Raw genomic sequence first — 26,018 nt, 5'->3', positions numbered from 1 at the left:
ATTTTGTCTCTGGTACAGGATTTTGCCATTTGCTTAATATTTGTTTCTTGACTCTACAATATAGACAGTGGTTATATTGATGCAGGATTATGGATGATATTTAGTTTCTTTTTCACATTATTTAGTATTTTTCAGAATCTTTACAATGAATAAATCACTTTTATAATAACAAAAAAGATATATTTGCATTAAGGATTTGTTCTCTTACTCCAAGTTAAATGATGTTGCATTCATTGGAATATTCATTATTCACCTTTCCCCTTCTCCCAAAACCACAAATCCAACACACTATTGAAAAGTTTGACATATAAATTCCAGGCATATTTCCAGAAATATGACCGGAAATGTGAATACATCATTGGCTCTGGTTTAAGCTTTATTTATCATGAACCATTTTGGTATTCAGCTAGGAAAGCTGAATGTCATACAGTGAAATCACTGATCCTCGGATGACTGTATCCTAAATAGAAAATCCCAGGTGCATCTTATTACAGAAACCTAGTTCTTGGGTGCTTCACATTTCAAAAATAGCCATTTTTATCTTGTTAGCTATTTCTTTTTCTTACACTTTTAATTTTAGATTAGGTATCTGTTAAAAATTAAGTCATTTAAATTTAAGTATGTGGAATATTACATTTTTATCAAAAGCAGTTAAAAAATTTTAATGAATTTTTAAAAATATATTTTGTCTTTAGCACTAGAGTGAATCTTTGAGATTGCTTTCAAAATTTTTTTGACCAAGGCCTATAGTGAGAAATTAATTTTACATTGTGATCCTATATACACATACATGTCTAAAAAACAAAAATTTCAGGGGCACTTGAGCAGCTCAGTTGGTTAAGCGTCTGCCTTTGGCTCAGATCATGACCCCAGGGTCTTGGGATGAAACTGGTATGGACCTCCCTGCTTAATGGGGAGTCTGCTTTTCCTTCTCCCTTTGCCCCTCCCCCCAGCTCATATGCACATGTGCACTCTCTCTCTCAAATAAAATCTTAAAAAAACAAACAAAAATTTCATCAAACAGCCTTTAACCCTGTGTACAATGTACTCTTGATATTTTTCCTTCTACTTCATTAAGAAAAATTAGGGATGCCTGGGTGGTTCAGGGGTTGAGCATCTGCCTTGGGCTTAGGGCATGATCCTGGGGCCCTGGGATCCAATCCCACATTGGCCTCCCTGTCGGGGGAGCAAGCTTCTCCCTCTGCCTTTTGTCTCTGCCTCTCATTCTGTGTCTCTCATGAGTAAATAAAATCTTAAAAAAAAAGAAAGAAAAATTGCAGCCTCTTAACTAGGCACAGACCTACCATTGGCCCTAATGTTTGCTCTTTTCTACTTTAAACTTTTACAACCAAATTTTATTTTCATTACAATGCTACTAGAAAAATTAGACTTACAGTATGTGTAGGGTGGAGTTGCCTCAAGAGTAGAATTATTTAGCTGTTGGATGGCAGATATTTGATGTTCACATTACAGCCGTATCACAGTACATCTTTCCTTTACCATCCAGTCCTGAGTAGAGACCTTGCTAATTGAACACGGCCTAACACTCTTTCCTGCTGAATCAAGAAATATCCTTAGAATTCATTTCAATATGATGCCACTTCATACAGCCACTGTCAATTAATGAGTGACTTTTTAAATAAAATTTTTATGCCATCAGATTATTTTGCTCTTATTCTTTGAAGACCAGAGACCATTGAAACTGCTCACCTCCTTTCTTGCCTTCCTTCTGATTCACATCAGTGTGTGATCAAGAGTCCCTCTCTGTGTTCTTCATTACTTCCTCTCCTGTCTTGTAGTACTTTTTGTTTTGCCAATGAACATGTTTCTCTTGAGTCATTTTTTTTTCACTGCGTGCTCTTTTGGATTACATGTATATATAATGTGTATAAAAAGCATCTAGGTTTTCTGTATAATACCATGTGTAACAGAAGTTGATTGATAAATCCTCTTAATTGTTGACCCTTGAACAATGCAGGGATTAGGGGTACTGACCCCCTACATAGTCAAAAATCACTATATAACTTTGATTTCCTAAAAGTTTAACTACCAGTAGCCTACTGTTGACCAGAAGCATTACATCATAAGGAGTCGATTAATATATACTTTGTATGTTATTTGTATTTTATACTGTATTCTTAAAATAAACTAGATAAAAGGAAGTGATATTAAGAAAATCATAAGGAAGAGAAAATACAGTGCTATACAATAAAAAATTGCATATAAGTGGACCCACATAGTTCAAACATATATTATTCAAGGATCAGTAATATTACTGTTGCCAAGGGCTTCATGTATTCCCAGATCTCTAGGCCTATTGGATCTCTCTTACTACATATGCCATAGACACTGACATTTATTTTATCTAAGCAAGTTCTGTTAGAAATCTTGAGCACAATTAATTTCATTTCTTTTTCATATCTGTCATTTCTGGTAGCTGAGGCAAAATATGGTACTCATGAGAAGCAGGAAGCATTACCTGTCATTTCTTTAAGCAGCAAAGTTTCTTTGGTCATTAAAATGAGGAAGAAATTTCTTACCGTGAGGGATATTGCATGACAGACAGTGGTTCTCAAAAATAGTTTTATAACAGATACAGAAGTGGATCTAAATAAGGTGTATTAGGTAAGGGACACCTGGGTGGCTCAGCAGTTGAGTGCCTGCCTTTGGCCCAGGGCGTAATCCTGGAGTTCCGGGATCGAGTCCCACATCAGGCTCCCTGCATGGAGCCTGCTTCTCTCTCTGCCTGTCTCTGCCCCTCTCTCTCTGTGTCTCTCATGAATAAATAAATAAAATCTTTTTAAAAAATTAAAATAAAAAAAACACACCAGCAGCAAAGGAAAGCAAGTGATAACATATATATATTTTTTTAAAGAAGTATTAGGTAAGATAATTCTGAGAGAAGTTAGGCTAATGTGTCCCTTTGGCCTAACTTGATCTAAATTCCTAGAAGGCGGCAGTGGTTGCATGGTCCCTCTACTAGCCTCTCTTAATTAGACTTTACGCTAATCACTGAGCAGAAGATGGATAGCAGATGTCCTTAGAAGTAACAAACTTTGATGAGGTTTTGTAGTGCTACCTTTATTAGTTTCCTATATTGCTGATTAAAGTCAGTTACTTATATGTGCTTTAGAAACCACATGAGCAGATGGAAGGGTTGATGTCCTATTATGAAATTACTGATGCCATATAAAGACTAATAGCATTTTCCAGATGTAAGGCTACTCCCCTGTCTCTGTGGAAATAAACTAAAATGGTACCTGAAGGCAAAGCCAACATTTCCTCAGAAAGCAGCTTTGTATCCCTCCCATTGAACCTTCCGCCAAGTATACAGTAGCATTTTTAGGTTAACCAGTCAATGTCAACTCTGAAATGGGACTTGAATATTACTCCTGTGAAATATAAGCCAACTCTCCAGGACTTGCACATTTCTGTCATTTTCTCCAGAGGCTAGTCCAATTTGTACCTTGTCTTTACACTCTATTAATATTATACATTTCATAAGTACTATATTGAAAATTTGAAGGGCTTACACTTACTATCTGTAAAGAGTTGTTCCTTTTTAATGAAGACATTTAAGGTCACGTGGTCTTGGTTTGGTAAGTTTAAAAAAAAAGGTTCTTCCTAGTTGTAAATAATATTCCTTTGTTTGTGAAACTCTGAATCACAAGCTTTCAAATCAAATCTTGGAAAAAGCAGTTGCCTAGTTGAGATGAAGATGATTATGTATCTTTCTGTAATATAAAAACATTTTCCTTTATACTGAAGAGTACAGAATGCAGTTTGCTCTTAGAGCTGTTGAGCTTGCTCAGGAGTTCAGGGAGCTTAAAGATGAGTGAAATAGAGAGTACATACTACTAGTATCAGAGAGAAACTATGAATCCCAAAGAGCACACAGTTCACCGGAAACTTCTTTAAGAATTCTGTAGAACCTCTTTTTGTTTTGTTGTAGTTAAATTATGTTGTAGTGAATACCTTAATAGAATTTAGAATTACCAGGTATGCAACCCATCTCTGTGTAGAATTTAGGACAGTAAACAGAAATACTTTAGACCCCATAGGATAAAATGGTAGCATGTGTGTGTGTGTGTGTGTGTGTGTATTCCCATGTTTTGTTTTGTTTTTTTTCCTCTAACCCATATCTTCTTGGTGGTGAGGTTTTTGTTTCTCTTGGAGGCTTACCTATCTGGGTGGATTTTTCTTAGTAGCTTTGGGACCATTGACTAGAATTAAAAAATTATCACTAGATGCCAAGACAAGGGAGATCTAGAAAACAGCTATGATTTGATCAGCAGTCCTTTGTATTTCTCACAAAGTATGGTCCAGGGACTTCTGAGGCTTTTGAGGGGTCTGTTGAAGTCAAAACTGTTTTCGTAGCTTTGCAATCTGATAAGCATATTGTGGAGTTTTTCAGAGGTTACCTGGTTGATAGCATGGCTCTGATAGTTAATGGGATGTGTGCATGTGTATCAGTGTTTTACACATTTTTGAGTTTTAATTTCTAACAGATAAGTATCAACAGATAAACCTCATGAAAACAAACTTGTGCTGCTAAGGTTTCTAAATAACTTTCAGGTGTATATAGGGGTCTAAAACCACAATGTCTGAGAATTGCTATTTAGGTATTATTTCCCTTAAAAAGAATCCAGCATGTAGCTCACAGTTGTGAGCGCAGAAGCTGAAAGGATTTGAAACTTGGTGAATACAATCTCATGTCCCAAACTATGGTGAAATGTGGAAAATTGCACAGATAAGAACTTCCCCAACATGGATATAATTCTATCCACAACTTTTTATTAAGTAGCTATACTGTGTTTCCATCTAGTAAGAAACAATAGAAGAGCAGTGCAAAATCCAAGCTAACAGTTTGTAATTGGAGAAGATAAGGATCAATATTTATCTTTCTCACAAGCACCTCCTAGAATGTACTTTGTACATTCACAGTCCTTAAGAAACATGATTGAATGAATGAACACACTAGTGAATGAATGAATACGTGATGTGGGTTTGATACAGGCTTTCATTCTTCTTATGTAAGGAACTTATATTGGGCACCTACTCAACTATTCTGGCAGGTGGTGTTTAGAAGTTGAGATGAATTAATAGGGTGGTTTTGAAAGATGAACAGGGTGTAGGATTTGATTCTTAGAGAAGAGAGGAAGCTCAAGGCTAGGGAAGTACATGTGCAAGAACCCCTGAAGTCGAGAGACTAAAATGAGCATTGCACACAGAAAGCATGTTCCAAGATTAAAAGGTTCCTGGTTAAAACTTGTTACATAGAATAGCTCATACATTTCCAAGGCACAGTAAACATGATTGCATGTTTTTTCTCATGCAGTGAGACAGATGATTAAGGCAAAAATCAGAGCATTTTCTTGGAAAGTCACTATAACTAGCTGAGTTACTCTAACCACTGTTACTGTGAATCTTTCTGTATTTTTTAAAAAATAATAATGATGATAATAGTATTGTTCAGTGTTGCTTACCATGGCCAGGTACTGTAGTTCTCAACTCTGCCCTCCTGAGGTACTATCATCATCTCTGTCTTAAGATAAGGACAACAAGGATCCAGCAGGAAAGACTGCCTTAACCTACTTTACTCATGTGATGGAGTCAGGATTCAAACCTTGGAGTCCACACTCTTCCCATTCACCCTGCTGTTTGTACTTCTCTCCATAGTATGCTTAATCCTGCTCGATCGTTCCAAAATATGGAGGCAGGAATGGAGCATCTCGAGTAATGAGACTGAATGTTTAGTTACAAGAAACTAATTTTTGTTAATACTAATGGAATTTTGCAGGGAACTTTTAAAATTTTATTTTAATTCCATTACAGTTAACATATAGTGTTATATTAGTTTCATGTGGACAATATAGTAATTCAGCAATTCTGTACATTACTCAGTGCTCATCACAAGTGTACTCTGAATCCCCATCACCCATTTCTTCCATCCCCCCACCCAACTCCCCTCTAGTCACCTTCAGTTTGTCCTTTCTAGTTAAGAGTCTGTTTCTTGGTTTGTCTCTTTTTTCTTTGTTCATTTGTTTTGTTTCTTAAATTCTACATATGAGTGAAATCATATGGTATTTGTCTTTCTCTGACAATACCAATGAAATTCTTAAAAGTTAATTCAAATACATTGGAACATTCCCTCCTGTTTTCCATTGTTTAAAAAAATTATTTTGAGGAGCACCTGGGTGAGGCTCAGTCATTTGAGCGTTGGATTCATGATTTCAGCCCAGGTCATGATCTTAGGGTCTTGAGATTGAGCCCCACATTGAGCTCTGTGCTCAGCAGCGGGGAATCTGCTCCTCTCCCCACCTGTGTGTGTTCATTCTCTCTCAAAAAAATAAATCTTGAAAAAAAAAAAAGAATATATTACACAAGTGTGCCCTGAGGTACGAAGTAAAATAGTCCTTGGTTAACTATGAATGCTCTAATTCTTCGCTTATGTATAAATGATCAGTTCTTAGAAGTGACTTTTTTCCTTTCAGAGAGCTCAAGAAGTAGCTATTTCTCTTTATTAAGAAAACACATGTACTGTTAAGTACACTACCTCTTCTGTGCTAGTTTGACTCACTTTCAATATATTTAGCTTTTGTTTAATTATCTAATCAAGTTAATGAAATTAGTCTTAGTATTTCATGTAAGAAATAGTAAATTTATTTATTTTTAAATTAATTTTAATTATGTGGGTGGTAAGATTGTTGAATGTTGTGATGGCCATTTAGAGATTTATTGTACCATTCTTTGCACTTCATAAGTATATTTGAATTTTTCCTTCAGAGTCAAAACTGCCTAGTATAAAACTGGTTTTAGAAATTTCTTTGTGGGATGCCTGGGTGGCTCAGTGATTGAGTGTCTGCCTTTGGCTCAGGTTGTGATCCCGGGGTCCTGGGATCGAGTCCCACATTAGGCCCCCACCAGGGAGCCTGCTTCTCCCTCTGCCTCTCTCATGAACAAATAAATAAAATCTTAAAAAAAAAAGAAATTCCTTTGTAATAACTATGTTTATAAGTCATAATTGTCAATAAAATAAGACTTTTCTTTGTCATATTGGCTGGTGTGGGAAGTTTGTGAGTGCTCCTCACTTACTACATATCAAAAATTAATAAAACAGCTGCAGTCTCTTATTTTTGCCTTTATTTTGTGTCAAGTTGGCAGTATTAGTAAAATTCTGTAAAAACTTTTAGACATCTATAACAGTTTTCCTTTACCTTATGACCTATTTTTCTTGTTTGCTTCTCTTCCTCTAGAGGTATATTGCCATTGGAGAACTGGGGAAAGCTACTGACACACTAGACTCTACTGGGAAAGTAACAGAAGAAAAACCTTACGGTATGATGTTCATCTAATGTAGTTCTCTTTTTAACATTTAGAGAAAGTTTCTGTGAAATCATAATTTTAAAATCTCTTACTGAGGGATCCCTGGGTGGCGCAGCGGTTTGGCGCCTGCCTTTGGCCCAGGGCACGATCCTGGAGACCCGGGATCGAATCCCACGTTGGGCTCCCGGTGCATGGAGCCTGCTTCTCCCTCTGCCTGTGTCTCTGCCTCTCTCTCTCTCTCTCTCTCTCTCTCTCTCTGTGACTATCACAAATAAATAAAAAATTAAAAAAAAATCTCTTACTGAATATTAACAGTGATTGTTACAGTTTTTAGTATTCCCTGAGTTAATAGGATTGCAAATTATTGACCACATTTTTACTTACTTGGTATGAGTTTGTTAAAAAAGATTTATCATAACTGCCTCTTTTCTTCTGATCAATTGTTTTAATATTCAGAGTTCTTCCAAAGAATTCTCTTGCCAAAAAAAAACACATATAGCTAGGAATTAGGGATTTTACTTGTGTCTTGTCATTGTTTATTTACTTATTTTTTTTTAACAATTATTTCTTAGCTTTTGAAGTGTATCAGGTTTAGTGCTTTACAACTAATCTTGTTTCTGTGCTTTTGGTGTATGTAAAAAAACATGACAGAGGGAAAGCTATTTCTCTGGAAGTAAAACAGAACTCACTGGGGCCCACCTTGATTTTTCTACCATTCCTTCTTTTACTACTGTAAGGATAGATAAATGAAGTGGTTTCCTAGCAACTGTCAGGGTGTGATACTATTCATAATACAGTGGTTGCCATTCTCTGTAGTCAGTTCACCTACATTATTATGTCATCAATTGTGAATTATTTTTGTAGGCTTTTTTGTTGTTATTGTTTTGGGTTGTTTTGTTTTTTTGGCCTATGTTTAATGTTACCTCTTTTTATTTAGCCAGCCCAACATCTGGCTTTCCTAAGTTTTTGTGTTGAGTGTCCTTAATATATATTCCATATTGCCCTAGTACTAAGACCAGTCTTCTCCTTGGTCATAGTAGCTTCACTTGTCTTGTTAACATTTATATGTAACTTAGTGTGTCTTAATTGATTAATCAAGCAATATAATCAAAAGATAAATCACTGATTTATGGTGTTAAAAAATAGATATTAAATTAGCTTTGAATTATTATTATTAGGAATAATAGCAGACCCTCACTTAATAGTAACCCAACCATAATTTTCAATAAAAAGCTTTTGAGAGATTAGAAAGGCATAGGACAATTGGAGGATGTCAGAGATTTCCAGAAATACTAAAGTATATGTCAGTACCTATAGAATTAGAAGAATAGTGAGGAAGTAAAATTGGTAAGACTTCTTGATACGATAAAGTAGTGAGGGAGAGGACATTGTCAACCAAGATCTAGGTTTCTAGGTTTTAAAGTTGGTTATGTGATGATAATTTACTGAGTAGGGATACTAGAAGAAGACCAAGGTGATGAAAATACAGTTGACCCATGAATAGCACAAATTTTTCTTGTGTGGGTCCACTTATGCATGAATTTTTAAAACAAATACAGTATGGTATTAAAAATGTAAATGTGTTTTCCTTATGATTTTTTTTTAAGATTTTATTTATTTAGAGAGTGTGTGCTTGTAGGCAGGGGGAGGGGCAGAAGGAGAGAGAGAATCTCAAGCAGACTCCAAGCTGAGTGTAGAGCTCCATGCAGGGCTCAATCTCATGACCCTGAGATCATGGCCTGAGGTGAAATCAAGAGTCAGTCACTTAACTGAATGAGCCACCCAGGTGCCCTTTCCTTATGATTTTCTTAGTAACATCTTTTTTCTAGCTTACTTTACTATTAGAATAAAGTATAATATATATATATAATATACAAAATACATGTTAATCATCTGTTTATGTTCTTGGCAAGGCTTTTAGTCAACAGCAGGCTATTAGTATTTAAGTTTTGGCGGGAGTCAAAAGTTACACATGGATTTTTTACTTTATGGGGGTTCTGTGCCCCTTAATCCCTTTGTTCAGGAGTCACCTATATTTAAACATTCCCTTCCTTCCTGCTCTTAATAGGCATTTTGGAATTTTAAAAAATTCTGTATTGTGCAATTTGTAACCTTACTTTAAAGAAAACTTAGTTTATTAAAATCATCGTATTATATGTTGAAATAAGTCATGGAGAAACCAAGTAACTTTCTTCAGAACGGGAAGGGAGACCTCCTTATTGTTTATTGAATAGTGTTTGTAGTTCCAAAAAATAAAAGCTCAGAGAATTTTGCTTATTAACATGAGTTTTCTATGTAATTTTAGTAAATTAACAAATGTTGGTCATTGATTTCAACTGCTATAGCAGGTACCAAGGGGAAGATTAATAAGTATGAGACCTAACCTGTATCCTTAAGGAGCTTCTGTCTAATGGAAAACTAGGACCTATATTCTCAACTCTCTAAGACCCAATACCGAGACCTCTAATCAGTATTTTACAATGCTTCTTCACTGTCTTGAACTAAAATTCAGAGATACTCTCTTCTACCTACACATTAGGGAAAAAGTCACTAAAATACAATAAACAATATAAGGAACAAATTAAGGATTTTATAATGAAATAAGTGTGTTGCTATGTAAATGCATGACTATTACTGCACTAAAAGTCATAACTTAGTAGTTAGATGTTGACACTTAAAAATGTGAATGCCATAAGTACAAAGGCAGACTGATGCAGGTACGTTGTATTGGTGATGCAGTATTAGAAAATTCAGTATATGGAAAACAGCACAAAAAATACTTTGTGTTTAAATGGAAAATGGACTTAGATTCTGGACTCAGGGGATTATAAACCCACAAGAATATCTGGCAGACATCCAGAAGTTATGTAGCACACAGAACACTTCATCGTGCTATCCCATCCTTCAAATTGTAGGACACCCAGCATTTCTGGTCCTCAACTATGAAATGCTGCTAGTGTTGCCACCCCACCTGGTCACTAGTGGTAACAATAAAAAAATGCAGTTCTTAATTGACCTGTTGAGGATAACTGACATATGGGTATGGTGACTAAGACAGGATGCAGTAAATGGTAAATGAATGCTCTTACGTCATTTTTGTTCTATCTAGACAAACACTATTTTTAGCCATTGTTTCAGATACCTGAAAGCTCAGAAGAATAAAAAAATGAGTCTGGCTCAGGAGACTCAAAGCTCAAACCATATTTAAAGGACCCTTCCTTTTATTCTCTTTCACGTCACCCTCCTTTATCCCTAAGAAACTTTTCACCTTTTATAAATACACATTCGCATGTTAATCCCCAAGCTATGGGGCAAGACCATGTCTCTTTCAGTCCTAAGTATATTCTTGGTGTCTAGGACAATATGTGGCACATAGAATAAAGTATAGTGTGTGAATAAATAAGGCAGGCAATAGAAATATGGCAAAGATGACTGCAACTAAGTCATACAAAAGGCAAAGCATCTTCCTACCTTCTGCTGCTCTTTTCTCATCCACATCTAGGTCTGAAGTCTCAGGCACAGTTGCTTGGATTTCTGTGAACACTTGGCTTCATTGTGCTCATCTGCTCTTCACTGAGCTCAGGATACGAAGGCCATGGCTTCCCAGGCTCTTAGATGTGGGCCAAGCTTCTGGGAAGGCCTGACTGCTTCTGCAATAAGAATAGGTTTTTCAGTCTCTTTTGTGGCTTTTCTACTGGAAGGCAAAAAAATGTGGGAAAAAAAAGTATCTTATGCTTATCCTCTGTTCTAAACACTGCAAACCTCCTGATCCCAAGATAGGAACTTACCAAGGTCTTCTCGAAGGGATGTAGCTAATATCTAGTGGGAGTGGCTCCTCTTTGGTCTGTGCTTTGGCTGCATACACTTCCTGGAGGAAGCTGACAAGTTGAATTGGGTCTCGAACTGTGATTTAAACAAATAGAGCACACTTTTTAGTAGGGCTGCTGTGAAGCTGGGGATCAGTCATCTTATGGTGCCTTTTGTTTGTATTTAAACCTTTTTATTATAAAGTATTACAAAAATAAAAAGTGAATGAAACTTAAATTTATGGCTCAGTGAACTATCGCAAAGCAAACCTCCCTGCAACTACCAGTCATGTCAAGAAATAGAAGATTCCTAGAGATACCTTTCAAGCCCTAATCCATATATAGTATTCTTCTGTTGATACACATTTGACCCCAGTTTGAGGCTTTATGAAGAAAGCTGCTATGTGTATTTTGTACCTGTATTTTGATAGACACATGTACTCATTTCTTTTGGATATACCCCCAGGTAGAATTGCTGAGTAATGGGGTAATCCTATTGTATGGAAAATAGTCAACAGTTTTCAAAGCAGTTGTATAACTTTGCATTTTCACCAACAGTAAATGAGTTCCACTGACTTGGACAACACATGGTATTAACAGTGTTTTTAATGTTGGCCGTTCTGTTAAGTGTGTAGTGGTATTTTATTATGATTTCATTTGATTATTAATGAGATTTAGCACTTAATCATATGTGTTTTGGCTTCTTAGCCATATTCTTTTGTGTATTGTCCAGGTCTCTTGCCCATTCTTTTTGCTTTTGTTTTTGTTTTTCTTTCTGTATTGAGTCACCTTTTAAAAAAAAATGATTTGGGGCAGTCCGGGTGGCTCAGCGGTTTAGCGCCGCCTTCGGCTCAGGGTGTGATCTTGGAGACCCAGGATCGAGTCCCACGTCGGGTTCCCGGCATGGAGCCTGCTTCTTCCTCTGCCTAGGTCTCTGCCTCTCTCTGTGTGTCTCATGAATAAATAAATAAAATAAAAAAAAAACAACAACAATGATTTGTATGAGATCTTTGTATACAATGGATGCTCTTTTGTTGTATGTCTTATGTATATTTTATTCTATTCTGTGGCTTATCTTTTATCTCTCTTAATTTTATCTTAGAAAAAAGAAAGTTTTAGTTTTATGTCTTTATTTTTTTATTTAAAGGTTTTTTTACTTATTTATTCATGAGAGACATAGAGAGGCAGAGACATAGGCAGAGGGAGAAGCAGGTTCCCTGCAGGGAGCCCCTTGTGGGACTCAATCCCAGGACCTCAAGATCACGCCCTGAGCCGAAGGCAGATGCTCAACTGCTGAGCCACTCACGCAACCTGAAGGTTTTAGTTTTAATTTAGTTTACTTTATCAAATCTTTTCCTTTGTGATTAGTCCAATTCTTTTGGTTCCCAGTTAAAAAACTGTTGTATTGTCTTAAATCATGAGCAGACATTGAATTTCATTGAATACTTTCCTAATATCTGTTGATTTTTCTCCTTATTCAAATAAACTAACCTTACATTTCTAAAGTAAGCCCAAATTGATGATAATATGTTATCCTTTACATAAATTGTTGAATTTAGTTTGCCAGTATTTGGTTTAGGATTTTTGCATCTTTGTTTCTGAGATTACCTTCTATTTTTCCTTCCTGTTAATGTCCTTGACTGGTTTTTTTTTTTAAATTTTTTTTTTAATTTTTATTTATTTATGATAGTCACAGAGAGAGAGAGAGAGAGAGAGAGAGAAGCAGAGACAGAAGCAGGCTCCATGCACCGGGAGCCCGACGTGGGATTCGATCCCGGGTCTCCAGGATCGCGCCCTGGGCCAAAGGCAGGGGCTAAACCGCTGTGCCACCCAGGGATCCCCCTTGACTGGTTTTAATATCAGAGTTATGCTGACCTCATAAAATGGGTTGGGAAGTGTTCGCTTTCTTTTTTCTTTTTTCCTCTAGAATTTCTTTCTTCTTCTAATGTTTGGTAGAATTTTTACTGGTGGACATCTGACATCTGGAGTTTTCTTTGTTAGGACGGTTTTTAATCATGGCTTTCTCTATTAAATATCATACAATATCTCTTCTTGTGTCATTCTAGATAATTTTTACCCTAAGAATTTGTTCATTTCATCTAAATTTTCAAACTTACTAGTGTAAAGTTGTTTATACTATTCCTTTATGATCTTTTTGTTTTGAAATAATATCAAACATATTTTTATAGTTTTCAGTATGTAGATCTTTCACTTGGTTTGTATATGAAATCCCTAAGTCCTTCATATTTTTTGATGCTATTATAAATTGAATTTTAAAAATGTCTGTTTCTGATCATTCATTCTTAATATAGAAAAATGGAGTTAATTTTTAAATATTGGTTTTATGTCTTTTAGCCTTGCTAAACTCACTAATTCAAGTCACTTTTGTGTAGATTCCTTGTGAGGGGGGATCTAAAGTAGATATTTTTCCAGGTCTCCATTAGCCCTACTCCTCAGATGTGGCTTTTTGGGGTCTCTGTCAAATACCCTGGGTATTCAGCCAACTTTCTTCATGCTGATGGTTGGAATTCACACATCTTCCCACCTTGTAAGACCTTTAGTCGTAGTTCTTTGGTTAACTATGTGGCAACTCACTGTATTATATGCAGTGTGGAATTTAGCCAGTCTCAAGTGGACCCCTCTAAGACATCTCTTTCTCTGTGTGTTTCTCTCAAATTCCACCTGCTGCTTCCCCAATTTCTGATATTTTTATCAATGAGATTGTTACTAGTTGATGGACTGTAAAGTTTCTTGGTTCCTGTCTTCTTGAAGGAAAAAATTCAGTTGAGGGACTTGATGGAGAATTAAAGCACCAAAGATTTTATTTAGCAAAGGGGAAGTACACTCCAGAAACATAGCAAAAGGGATTGGTCTAAGGGAGAGGGAGCGGTCTCTGCATGGAGACTGGGTGGTCTCTGGCAGTTTTCCATTTGCTATCCTTTCTCCTCTCTTGCTCATCTTTATCTTTTATCTATCTCCTGATTCTGGCAAGATCACAGTGCTCTTTTGGGATTTTCCTCCTTGTACCATGGTCCAGAAAGCATTTCTGAATGAAGCAAATGATCCTCAGAAAGGCTTACCTGTTTCTTTCCCTTCTTTCAGAGATTACAGTCTTTGCTATCTGTTGTCTAAATGTTCGAAAACAGTTCTGCACTATATATTTTTTTCAATTGAAAAGCTGCTTTTAGGGGTAGAGCTTGTCCAGGAACGGTTACTCTGCCCTGGTGGAATATTGCTTTTAACCATACAGTTCAGTTAAATACCAGCTATCGTGATGTAAGTAGAGTCAACAAATATTAAGCAAATAATAATGTGTGACATGATCTTGCATATATTACATTATTGTGAGAATGACTTTTTAAAATTAATTTCAAATGAATACTGCCACATTGATGATTTATTAGTTCCTAAACAAAGAATAATACCCAAGTCCTGTGACACTTTTATCATACCCATCTTCTTTTACCAAATGTATGTCTTTTAGATAGTTATTGGATGTAATTGCTTTAGAGATTTTCTCATTTCTTTGTAAATCCTTTGGAGATAGTCTTTTTTTTTTTTTTTTTTAAGAGAGACATTCACTTACTGAAAAAGAGTATGCACAAGTCGGGGAGGGCCAGACAGAGAGAGAAAATCTCAAGCAGACTCACCCTGGGGCATAGAGCCCAACATGGGGCTTTGTCTCACAACTGTGAGATCATGACCTGAGTGGAAACCAAGAGTCAGATGCTTTCTCAGCTGTGCCACCCAGGCTCGCCTAGAGTCTTTATTATTATTATTGATTATTATTTGGATTGGACTAATATCATATTTTAGAGATAAGCCAGCATGCTTCACTACATACTCATGTAGTGAATATAATAATCATATGATAAAAAATAATCCTGTTTCATTCTAAAATATTACATTCATTTTTATCATAAAACAACTTGCTACAGGAACGCCTGGGTGGCTCAGTATTTGAGTGTCTGCTCAGGTCGTGATCCCAGGGTCCTGGGATCGAGTCCTGCATCAGATTCCTGGAAGGGAGCCTGCTTCTCCCTCTGCCTATGTCTCTGTCTCTCATCAATCAATAAATAAAATCTTAAAAAAGAAAAAACTTGCTGCGTAGGCTTTCTGTCCAGTAATTCAACATCAGATGAATGATTGGCCTAGGTGACTTTTAAATGCCCTTTGACCTTGAGATTCTATTATTCCTCAGCTAATTCAGCAAGAATATCTTGAGTGTCTCTGTAATTGTGTACATTATATAAGAAGAAAAGCTGCTTTTGCCTTTTAGGACGTTGGAGTTTCATTGGTGAGATAATACCTGCATATATATAGTAGGTATCAGTTAAAAAATTGTGTATGATTAGTTGCAGAATGAACAGCACAAACCAGAAATGCCTGAGACGTTAAGTCAGAAAAAGAGACATTGGCAGAGGTAGATATTTATTTCGAAAATGTATTGCTAAGTTATGAAGTATTGTAGTATTCTCAGCAATGGCATTTCTTTAGCAGTAGTCAGGAAGGAGGTGGCATTGGCTGTCTAAATTTGGAAGTTTTGCATCACTAAAGTGCCACCAGTAATTGTTTTAACATGTTTCAACAGAATGAAAATTTTTCATGGAAAAATCCTCATCATATCTGTCATGAGCTGCATCTGTTTAAAAAGCAGTATGAAGAGAATACCCATCTGAGATCTGTCTTTATGGACCGCTAGGTGTTAGAGGAAATCTCTTTAGTTCTTGTAGCTCTTTGAGTCTAGTAGGTTCTGGTCTTTCGTTTGTGTTTAACTTGAGGATCCAGGTCACACTGAGGTTAAGACTATCTTGCTGTGTTGATACTGAAATCTGAATACAGTATTCCATGTTATCCTTTAATTTCTATTCTGGTGTTACAATGATAATTCAAAGCACATTAGTTTTTGTTTTAATATTTTTTAATAAAATCAAATGTAGCATGTATGTATTAGAATAAAAAGTTTAAATAAATTTCCTTCTAAGTGAAAAAGAAGCACTAGAATTTCCACTGTGAGACCTAAAGAAGTATATGATATTTTTGTAATTATTGAATATGAAATATATATAGTCATATATAAATATGAAAACCCCAAATACTGAATTTCAGTGTGTCTAGTTTTAATGTGTTAAAATTTTAGAACTATGTTGTAATATTATAGTAATAATATTTATACTTAATAATATAGTTAATCTACTGGAAAGAGTATCAAAAGCTGGAAATAAGACTAACAGACACTGAAAGCTTTATGTCTTCATTCAAATCTTCTCAAATCATTCTTTAAAAAATGCTTAGTAATCATGGTATCCTTCCACTATCTTTTCTTGCACTGGCTTTTTTTTTTTTTTTTTTAAGATCTTATTTATTCATGAGAGACAGGCAGAGAGAAAGAGAGGCAGAGACACAGGCAGAGGGAGAATCAGGCTCCATGCAGCGAGCCCGACATGGGACTCGATCCCAGATCTCCGAGATCAGGCCCTGTGCTGAAAGGCGGCGCTAAACCACTGAGCCACACGGGCTGCCCTGGCTTATTTTTTAAAGTCAGACTCCTGACAGTGTTTGTTTAAAAGAACAGAAAAATTCTAAGAGCAGTGAAGGGAGGGAAGGAGACAAATAAATACTTTACCTGGGGACAGAATTGAATGTGAATGTCAGTTTTATGCCATACCACAGAACAGTTTTGAAATCTAGCAGGTGAGTTTTTAATATGGCCAATACTTAATAGTCTTTGATAACTGCATTAAGTTGTTTACAGTATTTGATGCCTGGAGAAACTTAAGACAGTTTATGGATGCTTTTCTTTTTTTAAAGATTTTATTTTTAAGTAGTCTGTACACCCCCCAAGGTGGGGCTTGACCTCACAGCCCCAAGATCAATAGTCACATGCTCCACCAACTGAGCCAACCAGGCACCACTTTCTTTTTTAAAAAAAAATTAAAAAAATTTTTTTAATTAAAAAAATTTTTAATTGATATATTTTTATTTACTTATTCTTTTAAAGTTTTACTTAATTATTCATGAGAGACACAGAGAAAGAGGCAGAGACATAGGCAGAGGGAGAAGGAGGCTCCCTTCCAGGAGCCTGATTCAGGACTCGATCCTAGGACCCCGGGATCATGACCTGAGCCAAAGGCAGACACTCAACCACTGAGCTACCCAGGTGTCCCTAATTGATTTATTTTTTAATTAAAAAATAGTTGGCATTCAGTGTTATATTAGTTTCACGTGGATAACATATTCAGTGTTTACCATCTATCATCATACAAAGTTACTGCAGTATTTTTGACTATATTCTCTATGCTGTACTTTTCATTCTCATAATTTACTTATTTTACAACTAGAAGCTTGTACCTCTTAATCTCACTTACTTATTTTGCCCATCACCACTTATCTGGTGAGCACTAGGTAATATATATTGTCAAATCATTATGTTGTACACCTGAAGCTAATAATAACATTGTATACCAATTATACTTTAAAAAAAGAACTTATCTATCTGTATTTCTCTATTTTCTGATTGCCTCATTTTTGAATACTACAGTACCATTTCTGTAGCTAATGCAACATTTTTCTCAGGTCTTCTAAAGGCTATAGTAAGAACCAATTAAGTGTGTATAAGATGACTGGACCAGTTTTGGAGAAAATTTAGAGAAAAAAATTGAAGCAAAAAGAAATTTAGTCTTAATATTACAAAATATAAGACTTTCTCCCCCTTTTATCCCAGTAATGTGTATTTTATTCACCGCGATAAGGGAGAATTTGGCCTACAAATATATTTTGTTAGAAAATTCTTAAAATTTCCCCTTTAATGCTGTGAAAATAGCACGTATACTTCTGATTGGTTTAGTATTATATTTTTTATTCATTTTTGACAGATAAAATAACACAAGAAGATATTGAAGGCATTCTACAGAAATTTACTGGGAATATAATGCAGGTACCTCCCCTGTAAGTTCAATTATTGAATTTGAATAAATGTTTAATTTTTATTTTTTAGTGTTTATTAACATCACTTTAATGAGAAAAAAAGAGGGCTTCATTTTCTGTATAGTGAGTCATGTTTTAATCTGACAACATACGATCAAGTCAAGGTGAGCCTTATTTAGACAGGTTGCAGAACTTCAGCACTCTCTGAGGTAGTGGAATGTGGTTTTCTCTGTCCCTGGATGTTGCCACAGCCTGACATCTATGCTATTCCAGTGTTTATTGGTTTTTTTGATTCTGTGTGTATACCTCAGGGCAGTTCTGGAATGCAGAAATGTCAGTTTTCCTGGAATTGCTGTGAAGGAACCAGTCCAGTCTAGTACTGGTATCGGAGCTGTGATTTATAGTCCAGTTGGTACTTTTCTTTAGGTGTGAGGACCATTTTTTTAGGCCAGGAGTCTTATGCTTCACAATTCTCTGGAACAAATGAAACAGATGAGAGTTAGAATTTATTAAAAGTATTAGAATATTGAGTACCACTGAACCATATTTTTTGTGCACATCCCCATTTCAAGTAGCTTGCTTTTTATTTTTAAAAAATCGCTGAATTGTTATAAGATGTTAGGAGAAGTTACTGATGTTCTTTTAGAATTGAGTAATTATTTCTTAAATTTTTTTTTTTTTTTTTTAAGAAGGCCCCACGCCCAGCGTAGGGCCTAGTGTGGGGCTTGAATTCACGACCCTGAGATCAAGACCTGAGCTGAGATCAGGAGTCAGATACTTAACTCATGAGCCACCCAGGTGTCCCTAGAATTTAGTATTTATGTTTTACTATAAAATCTTTATTTTTTTCAAGAACACTGGAATATGTAAAGAGAAATATGTCTTCAAAGTTTTGCCTCAAATGAAAGTCAAAAAATTTTGCAGAATATGAGTAAATGTTATTTTTTCGATCATTATTGTTAAAATAGCTTAAACATTTATATCTATAAGAGCAGTTTTAGAAATTTCTTCTGTTGATTATTCCAAGGATTTTGTGGTCTAAAAATCTTATCACACAAAGCTAAGATCTGTTAAGTAGATTATTTGCTTATTTGCATTTTAGAAATATTTTGGTAACTTTTATGTGAAAATGATTATTATTGTAATGAAAGTTGTTTCAGGGAAATATAGCTGAGACCATTGTGACCAGAGGCCTTGTGCCTTTTTTTTTTTTTTTTTTTTTTTTTTTTATTTTTTTTTGCCTTGTGCCCTTAACCCAGAACCAGGACCAGTGAACATATGAAGAGACCATCTCCAGAGAGAAGGTTAAAGTGTAAAATTGACAATATTGTTCATTGGGTAGCAGATTGAGCTTTAGCTTTAAAAGTATTTAGGAACTCCATCCCTGGCACTGTTAAGGAGTTGATTAGAAAGAAAAAAATAGTTTGTATTTTAGAAAGATTCAATTTAAGAGCTGCTGGTCCTCCTTTCTTTCCATCCCGTAATCTGGAGTTAATCTCTCTCATTCTTTCTTAATCTTTTCTTGCTCCTTCATTCCTTCTCTCCCTCCCTTATCTTGCAAGCTATTCTGCATTAAAGAAAGATGGACAGAGACTTTCAACCTTGATGAAGAGAGGCGAAGTAGTAGAAGCAAAACCTGCCAGGCCTGTTACCGTATACAGTCTCTCCCTTCAAAAATTCCAGCCACCATTTTTCACATTAGGTAAGGTGGAATACTTTGAAATCATTTGTAGTTACATGTACTTTTATTCTGCATTTGGCTACTTTTGTGTATTTTAATGGATTCCTAGTATGTTGAGGATTTTTAACATTTGAATTTAAGTAAAGTTAGGGTTTATTGTTTTAATGGATTCCTAGTATATTGGAGATTTTTAACGTTTGAATTTAAGTAAGGTTAGGGTTTAATAATACCTTTTTGATAACACATTTGTTTTTTTGATAACACATTTAATGAAAATACTGATAGCTACATGGAAGTTCAGAAATGCTTTTCTAAATAGGCTGAATTTTTAATATATCATATTATAAATAAATAAAATCTTAAAATATATATATATATCATATTATAAAGTTGGAGGTAAATACTTTCGGTCTCTAATGGCAAAGAGTGAGGGGTATATACTGTCAAAATTTTACATTTTGTGTTTTATTATCTTATGGATGCTTATTCCCTCATTTTGGCTAATACCTGGTAGTTTACATTTGGTTTTAAAATTTAATTTGTCCTTTTAAAATAGAGCATTTTTAGTTTTTGGATAAGAAACTCCTAAGAGTAGAGTGATTATTTCTCCCCCTTCTTTGTTACCTGCAAGTTACTGCTAAAGATCCTGACAATATGGAAATAATGGGTAAGACAGAAATGTATTCTTGGACGTGTGGTAAATTTTAATTCAGGTTATCAATTTGAATTTATCTATAAATCTATATTTGAAATAAATTTAAAAACCAAAAGGTTTGTTTCTATTGTTTGGAAATTTTATGATCTCCTAGTTGCAGAAAATAGTAGTTGAAGTCATGATCATATATAAGCTATGAAGAATCAAAAGCTGTACCTCTTTTAGAATCTCAGGCTTCTTTAAACTGATCTGCTCTTAATTTCACAGTGCCTACTAAATAGGATTCCCTTTAGAAATAATTTCATAAAACTTTTTTCCCCTAACTTCTGTTGCTTTGACATACTAACAAATGGATGTAAAGTTCCTAAAGGATGTGGTTTTTGTACAGTTAAAAAACAAAGTCATTTCTTTCCTTTAGTGTCCTGATTCTAAGCCATTTGACAAATAATGAGGAAAAACATACTAAAAATGCTTCATTTCATGAAAATGCAGCAGCTAGGTTGGTGCAGTAGATATTACCTGTGAAAGAGAAACTGGAGTTTTTCCAGTTTCCAGCAATAAATTGTAAATACTTATTTTGTTCACTGGAGGTTGTAATAGGCCAAAAGAGTTGTCTTTTCACTAAAGTCAAATATAGTCCAAGAATGTTTACATTCCTGCTTTGATCCTAGTGCTCATATTTTATCTCAGCAGTGGCCCCCAACCTTGAGCTGATGGGGAAAAAAAAGAATTAAAATCCCCAGGTTGTGAGTTTTGGTTAATTCCTTCAAGTGGCTTTATTTGTATGATAAGACTGTAAGCAGCAGGAGTGTAGTCCCTTTGTTTGGAAATTCAGGATATCTTGTGGATGAATGAAAATAGTCCAGAGCCTTGCTCTTAACCAATAAACGGTAATATACTGTGTTAAGATGTTTAGATCTGCATTCAGTCTGCAACATTGTGTAATTTTAGTTATTTTGTGATTTCTTTAGGAATATTTCTAAGAGAATGTACAAATAGACTGAACTCTCCATTTACTGTATTTTCCCAAACATAATTACTGTCCCTTATGATAAGGGGTTTTTGTTTGATGTATTTTTTGAGTGTGTAAATCTGAAAATATCTTAAAAATCTACAACTCTTGATAGCAAAGCTGAGGTGTCCAACTATTTAAACCTAATTAAGTGAACAAAGTGTACAAATCTGAAAATATTTTTTTAAATGTACAGCTCATAATAGCAAAGCTGAGATTTCTAACTATTTAAAACCTATTAAATGAACAAGGCTGAAGTATTAATGTTGGTGTGACTTGCCAGTTAATTTAAAATGTGTTCATGAGTTTCTGCTGTTTGCTTTCTCCACACTCTGACTTTTCAATCTCACAAACACATATGCTATTGGATGAATAATTTATGTTTTAGTGCATAAATATTTTATCACTCGATTGTTTGCATAGTGCATTTTTACATTTGTTTAGGGGCATCATTTCTATGTAAAGTGGATTTCATAGGAGGTTAGCAATTTACCATGTCACTGTTAACATTCCAGATGTTGAATGTGGAGGAGGTTTTTATATCAGAAGCTTGGTCAGTGACATTGGTAAAGGTAAGCATAAAGATGAATTATGAATTATCATTTAGAGAGTAATATTCCTTTTTGATGGGAAGAGGGAATTTCTATTTTTCATATGTCTGAGTGCTGGCCTTAGGGAACTGTACTCTTGCTGCCTTCAGCTTCAGAAGCATTGAAGGTTTATGGCATACAATTATCAGCATCAGCAGCTGCCATGAAATGCTTAGAACAGGAGAGAAAGAGAAAAAGAGGAGCAGGAAATGATGATGGGAATAATCAGTGTAAGAACCAACAAACATTATTTCAGATTAAAATATTTTAACACAAAAAAAAGGGATAAGATAAAAAGACTCATCCTTTTCAAAGTTACTTTCATTGATATAAGTAAAAAAAAAAATTTAACTGGAAGCCACAGTCTTATAAACAGCTAGAAAGTTACAGTTCCGGCTCTGCCATTTGCTGGCAGCTGTGGCACTGGACAAGTCAGATTACCTCATCTGCAGAGGAGAGTAATAGTTACCTTATGGGCTTGCTTCATGGTTAAATGAGAAAAGTATCTGCCAGTTCCTTGTAGACTTTAAAGCAGTTTACAAGGTGAGTTGCTAAATATGATTTTGCTACTTGATCATTTCTTAATCTCAAAGCTCTTGGTTCTTATTTTATTTTATTTTATTTTATTTTATTTTATTTTATTTTATTTTATTTTATTTTATTTTATTTTATTTTATTTTATTTTATTTTATTTTATTGTTTGCTTTGGTTCTTAGATTAGATTATTACAGTTTTACATTTGGGGTGGTTTTGAGAGGTTTAAATCAAGATCGTCTGTCATTTGAATATGATTATGACTATGAAATCCTGAATGAGGGATCCCTGGGTGGCGCAGCGGTTTGGCGCCTGCCTTTGGCCCAGGGCGCGATCCTGGAGACCCGGGATCGAATCCCACGTCAGGCTCCCAGTGCATGGAGCCTGCTTCTCCCTCTGCCTGTGTCTCTGCCTCTCTCTCGCTCACTGTGTGCCTATCATAAATAAATAAAAAAAAAAATTAAAAAAAAAAAAAATCCTGAATGATTTGCCCTGTGGATTTTTGTTGTTCTAGAACTCTCTTCCTGTGCCAATGTCCTAGAGCTGACCCGAACCAAACAGGGACCATTTACACTAGAAGAGCACGCTCTGCCTGAAGACAAATGGACGATTGATGACATTGCACAGTCTCTGGAACATTGCTCATCTCTTCTCCCAGCAGAATTGGCACTTAAAAAATCAAAACCTGAGGAATCTAATGAACAAGTTTTGAGCTGTGAATATATAACGCTCAGTGAGACAAAGGGAGAAGATGATGTCATTAAGACATATTAAGATTGGTTTGGGATTGTCATCATTTCTTGGTTGACATTTGAATCCTGTGTACAGAATGACAAGCTACGTGCAAAAGACAACCACTATTTTTTTTTCCGCATGATTGTGTGTGTGTGTGTGTGTGTGTGTGTGTGTGTGAAGAAAAACGTTCATCATTTACAGTTTTTATGGTGTACAATTTATCTGCTCTACATTATAAATAGCCTTGCAGTTAGTTGTTCAGTTGTTTGCCTTACTATGGAATGTTCTTTTAGGATGTTATTATGTTGTTAGATTGGATTCAGGAAAACCAGACCTTCTGATTTTGATCTTTCTTCAAAGTCTTTTCCTGGAAAAAGTTGAACACATTTTCTAATCAGAGAAAAAAGAAACACAAGTTACATGTTTCTTTGGTGTCACGAGAGTGAGTGTAAATTAGTGTTATATTGACTTAACTTTGGCTTCCTCGTGGCTCTTGTATTGAAGTTCGTTATGTTTGGAAAGGCCATTATTTAACTCATGTTCTGAAGTTTACAATTATTAAGAACATTTATTTGATAAGGCTGTACTACCCTGGTAATAGCTATGTTTGTTTAGATCTTAGAAACCAATAAACTTTTGTAATAAATATTTGTAAATAAATTATTGCTGCTACCACTACCAGAATGTAAATAGAAGACTAAATATTTAATTAAATTGACCTCTACCATGAGTGCAAAGGACAGCCTGTGGCTTATATTTTGGCAGCTCTGTGATCTTTTCCTAATGATTTCCTCAACACAGTCAACCGCCCTGCACCAAGTTATTAAATAGCATAATTTTTAAAAATTAAGCTAAAGAATGTATCTTTAATTTAGAATTTCTTTTCCCTATTTCTTAGTATTTGTATCTCTACAGGGCATTAATCCCTATGACACTGTGGGGTTTTTTTGGTTTTTGTTTTTAGTTTGCTGTTTCAAATTATATTTATAGATATTGAAATAGCTACCCTGTATTTTCCAGTTAATCACTTATGCTCTAAATATTTTAAAACCGTTATTCTCAAATGTTTTTATTCAAATAGCCTACTGAAAGTTCCAGGTCCCTTTTTAACATAATTCTGAAAATGTAGTCACATTACAAAATGACAAATTTCACATATAAGGAGTGCTTCATATTTTTGTTACGGGAAAGCAATATATTATGTGGCCAGTCTTCAGAAATGTCTGAATCCTGCTTCATTTATTCAAATAAGTATACTTTCTAAAAGAAGAATAGTTTAAAATTTCATAATTTAGGAGTTTCTAGGTTTTTATGGATTGCATTTCTTGTAAAAGTAGTTGTTTGTTTGCAACCTCTAACTCAAAAATTGAAATATGTAAACTAGTGTGATTTTATTTGTAGTTAATCTAATATAAATTAAGTATAAAAAGTTACATGGTTTAGTAGATCATTTTCATCATATTGGCTATTTATTTATTTATTTATATTTTTTATTTTTAAAGTAGGCTCCATGCCCTGCATGGAGCTTGACATGGGGCTTGAACTCACAACCTGAGACCAAGACCTGAGCTGAAGTCGAGAGTCAGATACTTTGACTAAACCACTCAGGTGCGCCTTGACGATATAATTTAAATGAGAATATTAAAACTAATTCTAATTATGACACACAAAACTATAAGGGAAAGACTTTGATCTCTTGATGCTGTAATATAAAATACCAAACACACAGTTACAAGTTGAGAGTTTACAATTTTACTTAATCACATATCATGCCCTGCAGTTTGTATCAACCAGAGTGGCAGTGGCTGCCCCTGCCTGCTGGAGCAGCACAGCTTCTCATTTGTTACGTCTGTATGCATTGCCAATTAAGGTCCAAATAGAGGAACATTCAAGTTTTAGAGAACAACTGGGGCATCTGTGCCCTATTTCTCCACTTAAAAATTGACATATATAATTTGCCAACGGAAAATAATAGAGATTTTATCTTTTTTTATATTTACAACACTGAAGGAAATTTTGCCAAGTGGAAAAATTACCCATAATCCTTACCTTCCTGATGCAGTGACTTCAGAGCTTTAATATAGTATTCCTGTCTTCCCATTTTTTTGTTTACCTAGTTACAGTCTTAAGGCATTTATATTTTCTAATTGTGTTTTCATTTCATATTATCAGACTATATTTCTGTTTAGTTTTGGTAATTATTTTAATCATATCACTTCATGTTCAGTTTATTTGAGCCATTTCCCTATTGCTGAGCACTTACGTTATTTTCAGTTTTCTTAGATCAATTCCTGGGAATGGGATTATTAAGGGGAATAACAAGAACAGCTTTATGGCTCTTCATATGTTTGCCTTATTGTTTTCCCAGAGTTATAACATTTTACAGTGGCACCCTTTCAGTATATCAGCTCATTAAAAGTTTACAGCTTTGGGTGGGGGTTTTATATGTTGTTGCTAATTTAGTAAGAATAACGGTTCAAGACTGCTCTTGCTTTTGTGTGACTTTTTCATATACTTTGTTCATTTATAGAAATAAATGGTCTTAATGGTTTCTTTATACATTTGTGTGAGTTATTTATGCAGTAAATACTTGGTAGAAGTATTTTCATGGCCTGTTGTCTTTTTTTAAAGATTTGATTTATTTATTTGAGAGTAGAGACAGACATAGAGCATGAGCAGAGAGAGGCTCAGGGGGAGAGGGAGAAGCAGACTCCCTGCTGAGCAGGGAGCCTGATGCAGGACTTGATCCCAG

At 35.0% G+C, this 26,018-nt stretch overlaps 1 protein-coding gene and 2 long non-coding RNA genes across 5 annotated transcripts in view; 1 reads left to right on the top strand and 2 right to left on the bottom strand.

Annotated features, from left to right (window-relative positions):
* The window catches only part of LOC140620828 (uncharacterized), a 29,753-nt gene extending 25,797 nt beyond the window's left edge, over positions 1 to 3,956 (bottom strand). The window contains exons 1-2 of one of the 3 annotated variants that reach the window (XR_012020552.1): positions 3,540 to 3,956; positions 1,395 to 1,556 (exon numbers count right to left, since the gene is read on the bottom strand). This is a non-coding gene — a long non-coding RNA (uncharacterized lncRNA). The remainder of the gene's footprint in view (positions 1 to 1,394; positions 1,557 to 3,539) is intronic. The other 2 variants (XR_012020553.1, XR_012020551.1) reach the window with 2 other exon arrangements.
* The window catches only part of TRUB1 (TruB pseudouridine synthase family member 1), a 39,009-nt gene extending 13,186 nt beyond the window's left edge, over positions 1 to 25,823 (top strand). Inside the window, exons 4-8 of the mRNA XM_072805199.1 lie at positions 7,257 to 7,338; positions 18,008 to 18,080; positions 19,622 to 19,761; positions 21,923 to 21,979; positions 23,046 to 25,823. Of these exons, the coding sequence (XP_072661300.1) occupies positions 7,257 to 7,338; positions 18,008 to 18,080; positions 19,622 to 19,761; positions 21,923 to 21,979; positions 23,046 to 23,305 (612 nt within the window). The 3' untranslated portion in view covers positions 23,306 to 25,823. The remainder of the gene's footprint in view (positions 1 to 7,256; positions 7,339 to 18,007; positions 18,081 to 19,621; positions 19,762 to 21,922; positions 21,980 to 23,045) is intronic.
* LOC140620830 (uncharacterized) overlaps positions 1 to 26,018 on the bottom strand; it is a 144,340-nt gene that overhangs the window by 76,711 nt on the left and 41,611 nt on the right. Inside the window, exons 2-4 of the long non-coding RNA XR_012020555.1 lie at positions 18,366 to 18,533; positions 11,115 to 11,229; positions 10,798 to 10,976 (exon numbers count right to left, since the gene is read on the bottom strand). This is a non-coding gene — a long non-coding RNA (uncharacterized lncRNA). The remainder of the gene's footprint in view (positions 1 to 10,797; positions 10,977 to 11,114; positions 11,230 to 18,365; positions 18,534 to 26,018) is intronic.

Source organism: Canis lupus, chromosome 29, assembly GCF_048164855.1.
Source record: "Canis lupus baileyi chromosome 29, mCanLup2.hap1, whole genome shotgun sequence".
Lineage (NCBI taxonomy): Eukaryota > Metazoa > Chordata > Mammalia > Carnivora > Canidae > Canis > Canis lupus.
This window is presented reverse-complemented; position numbering and strand designations above follow the sequence as displayed.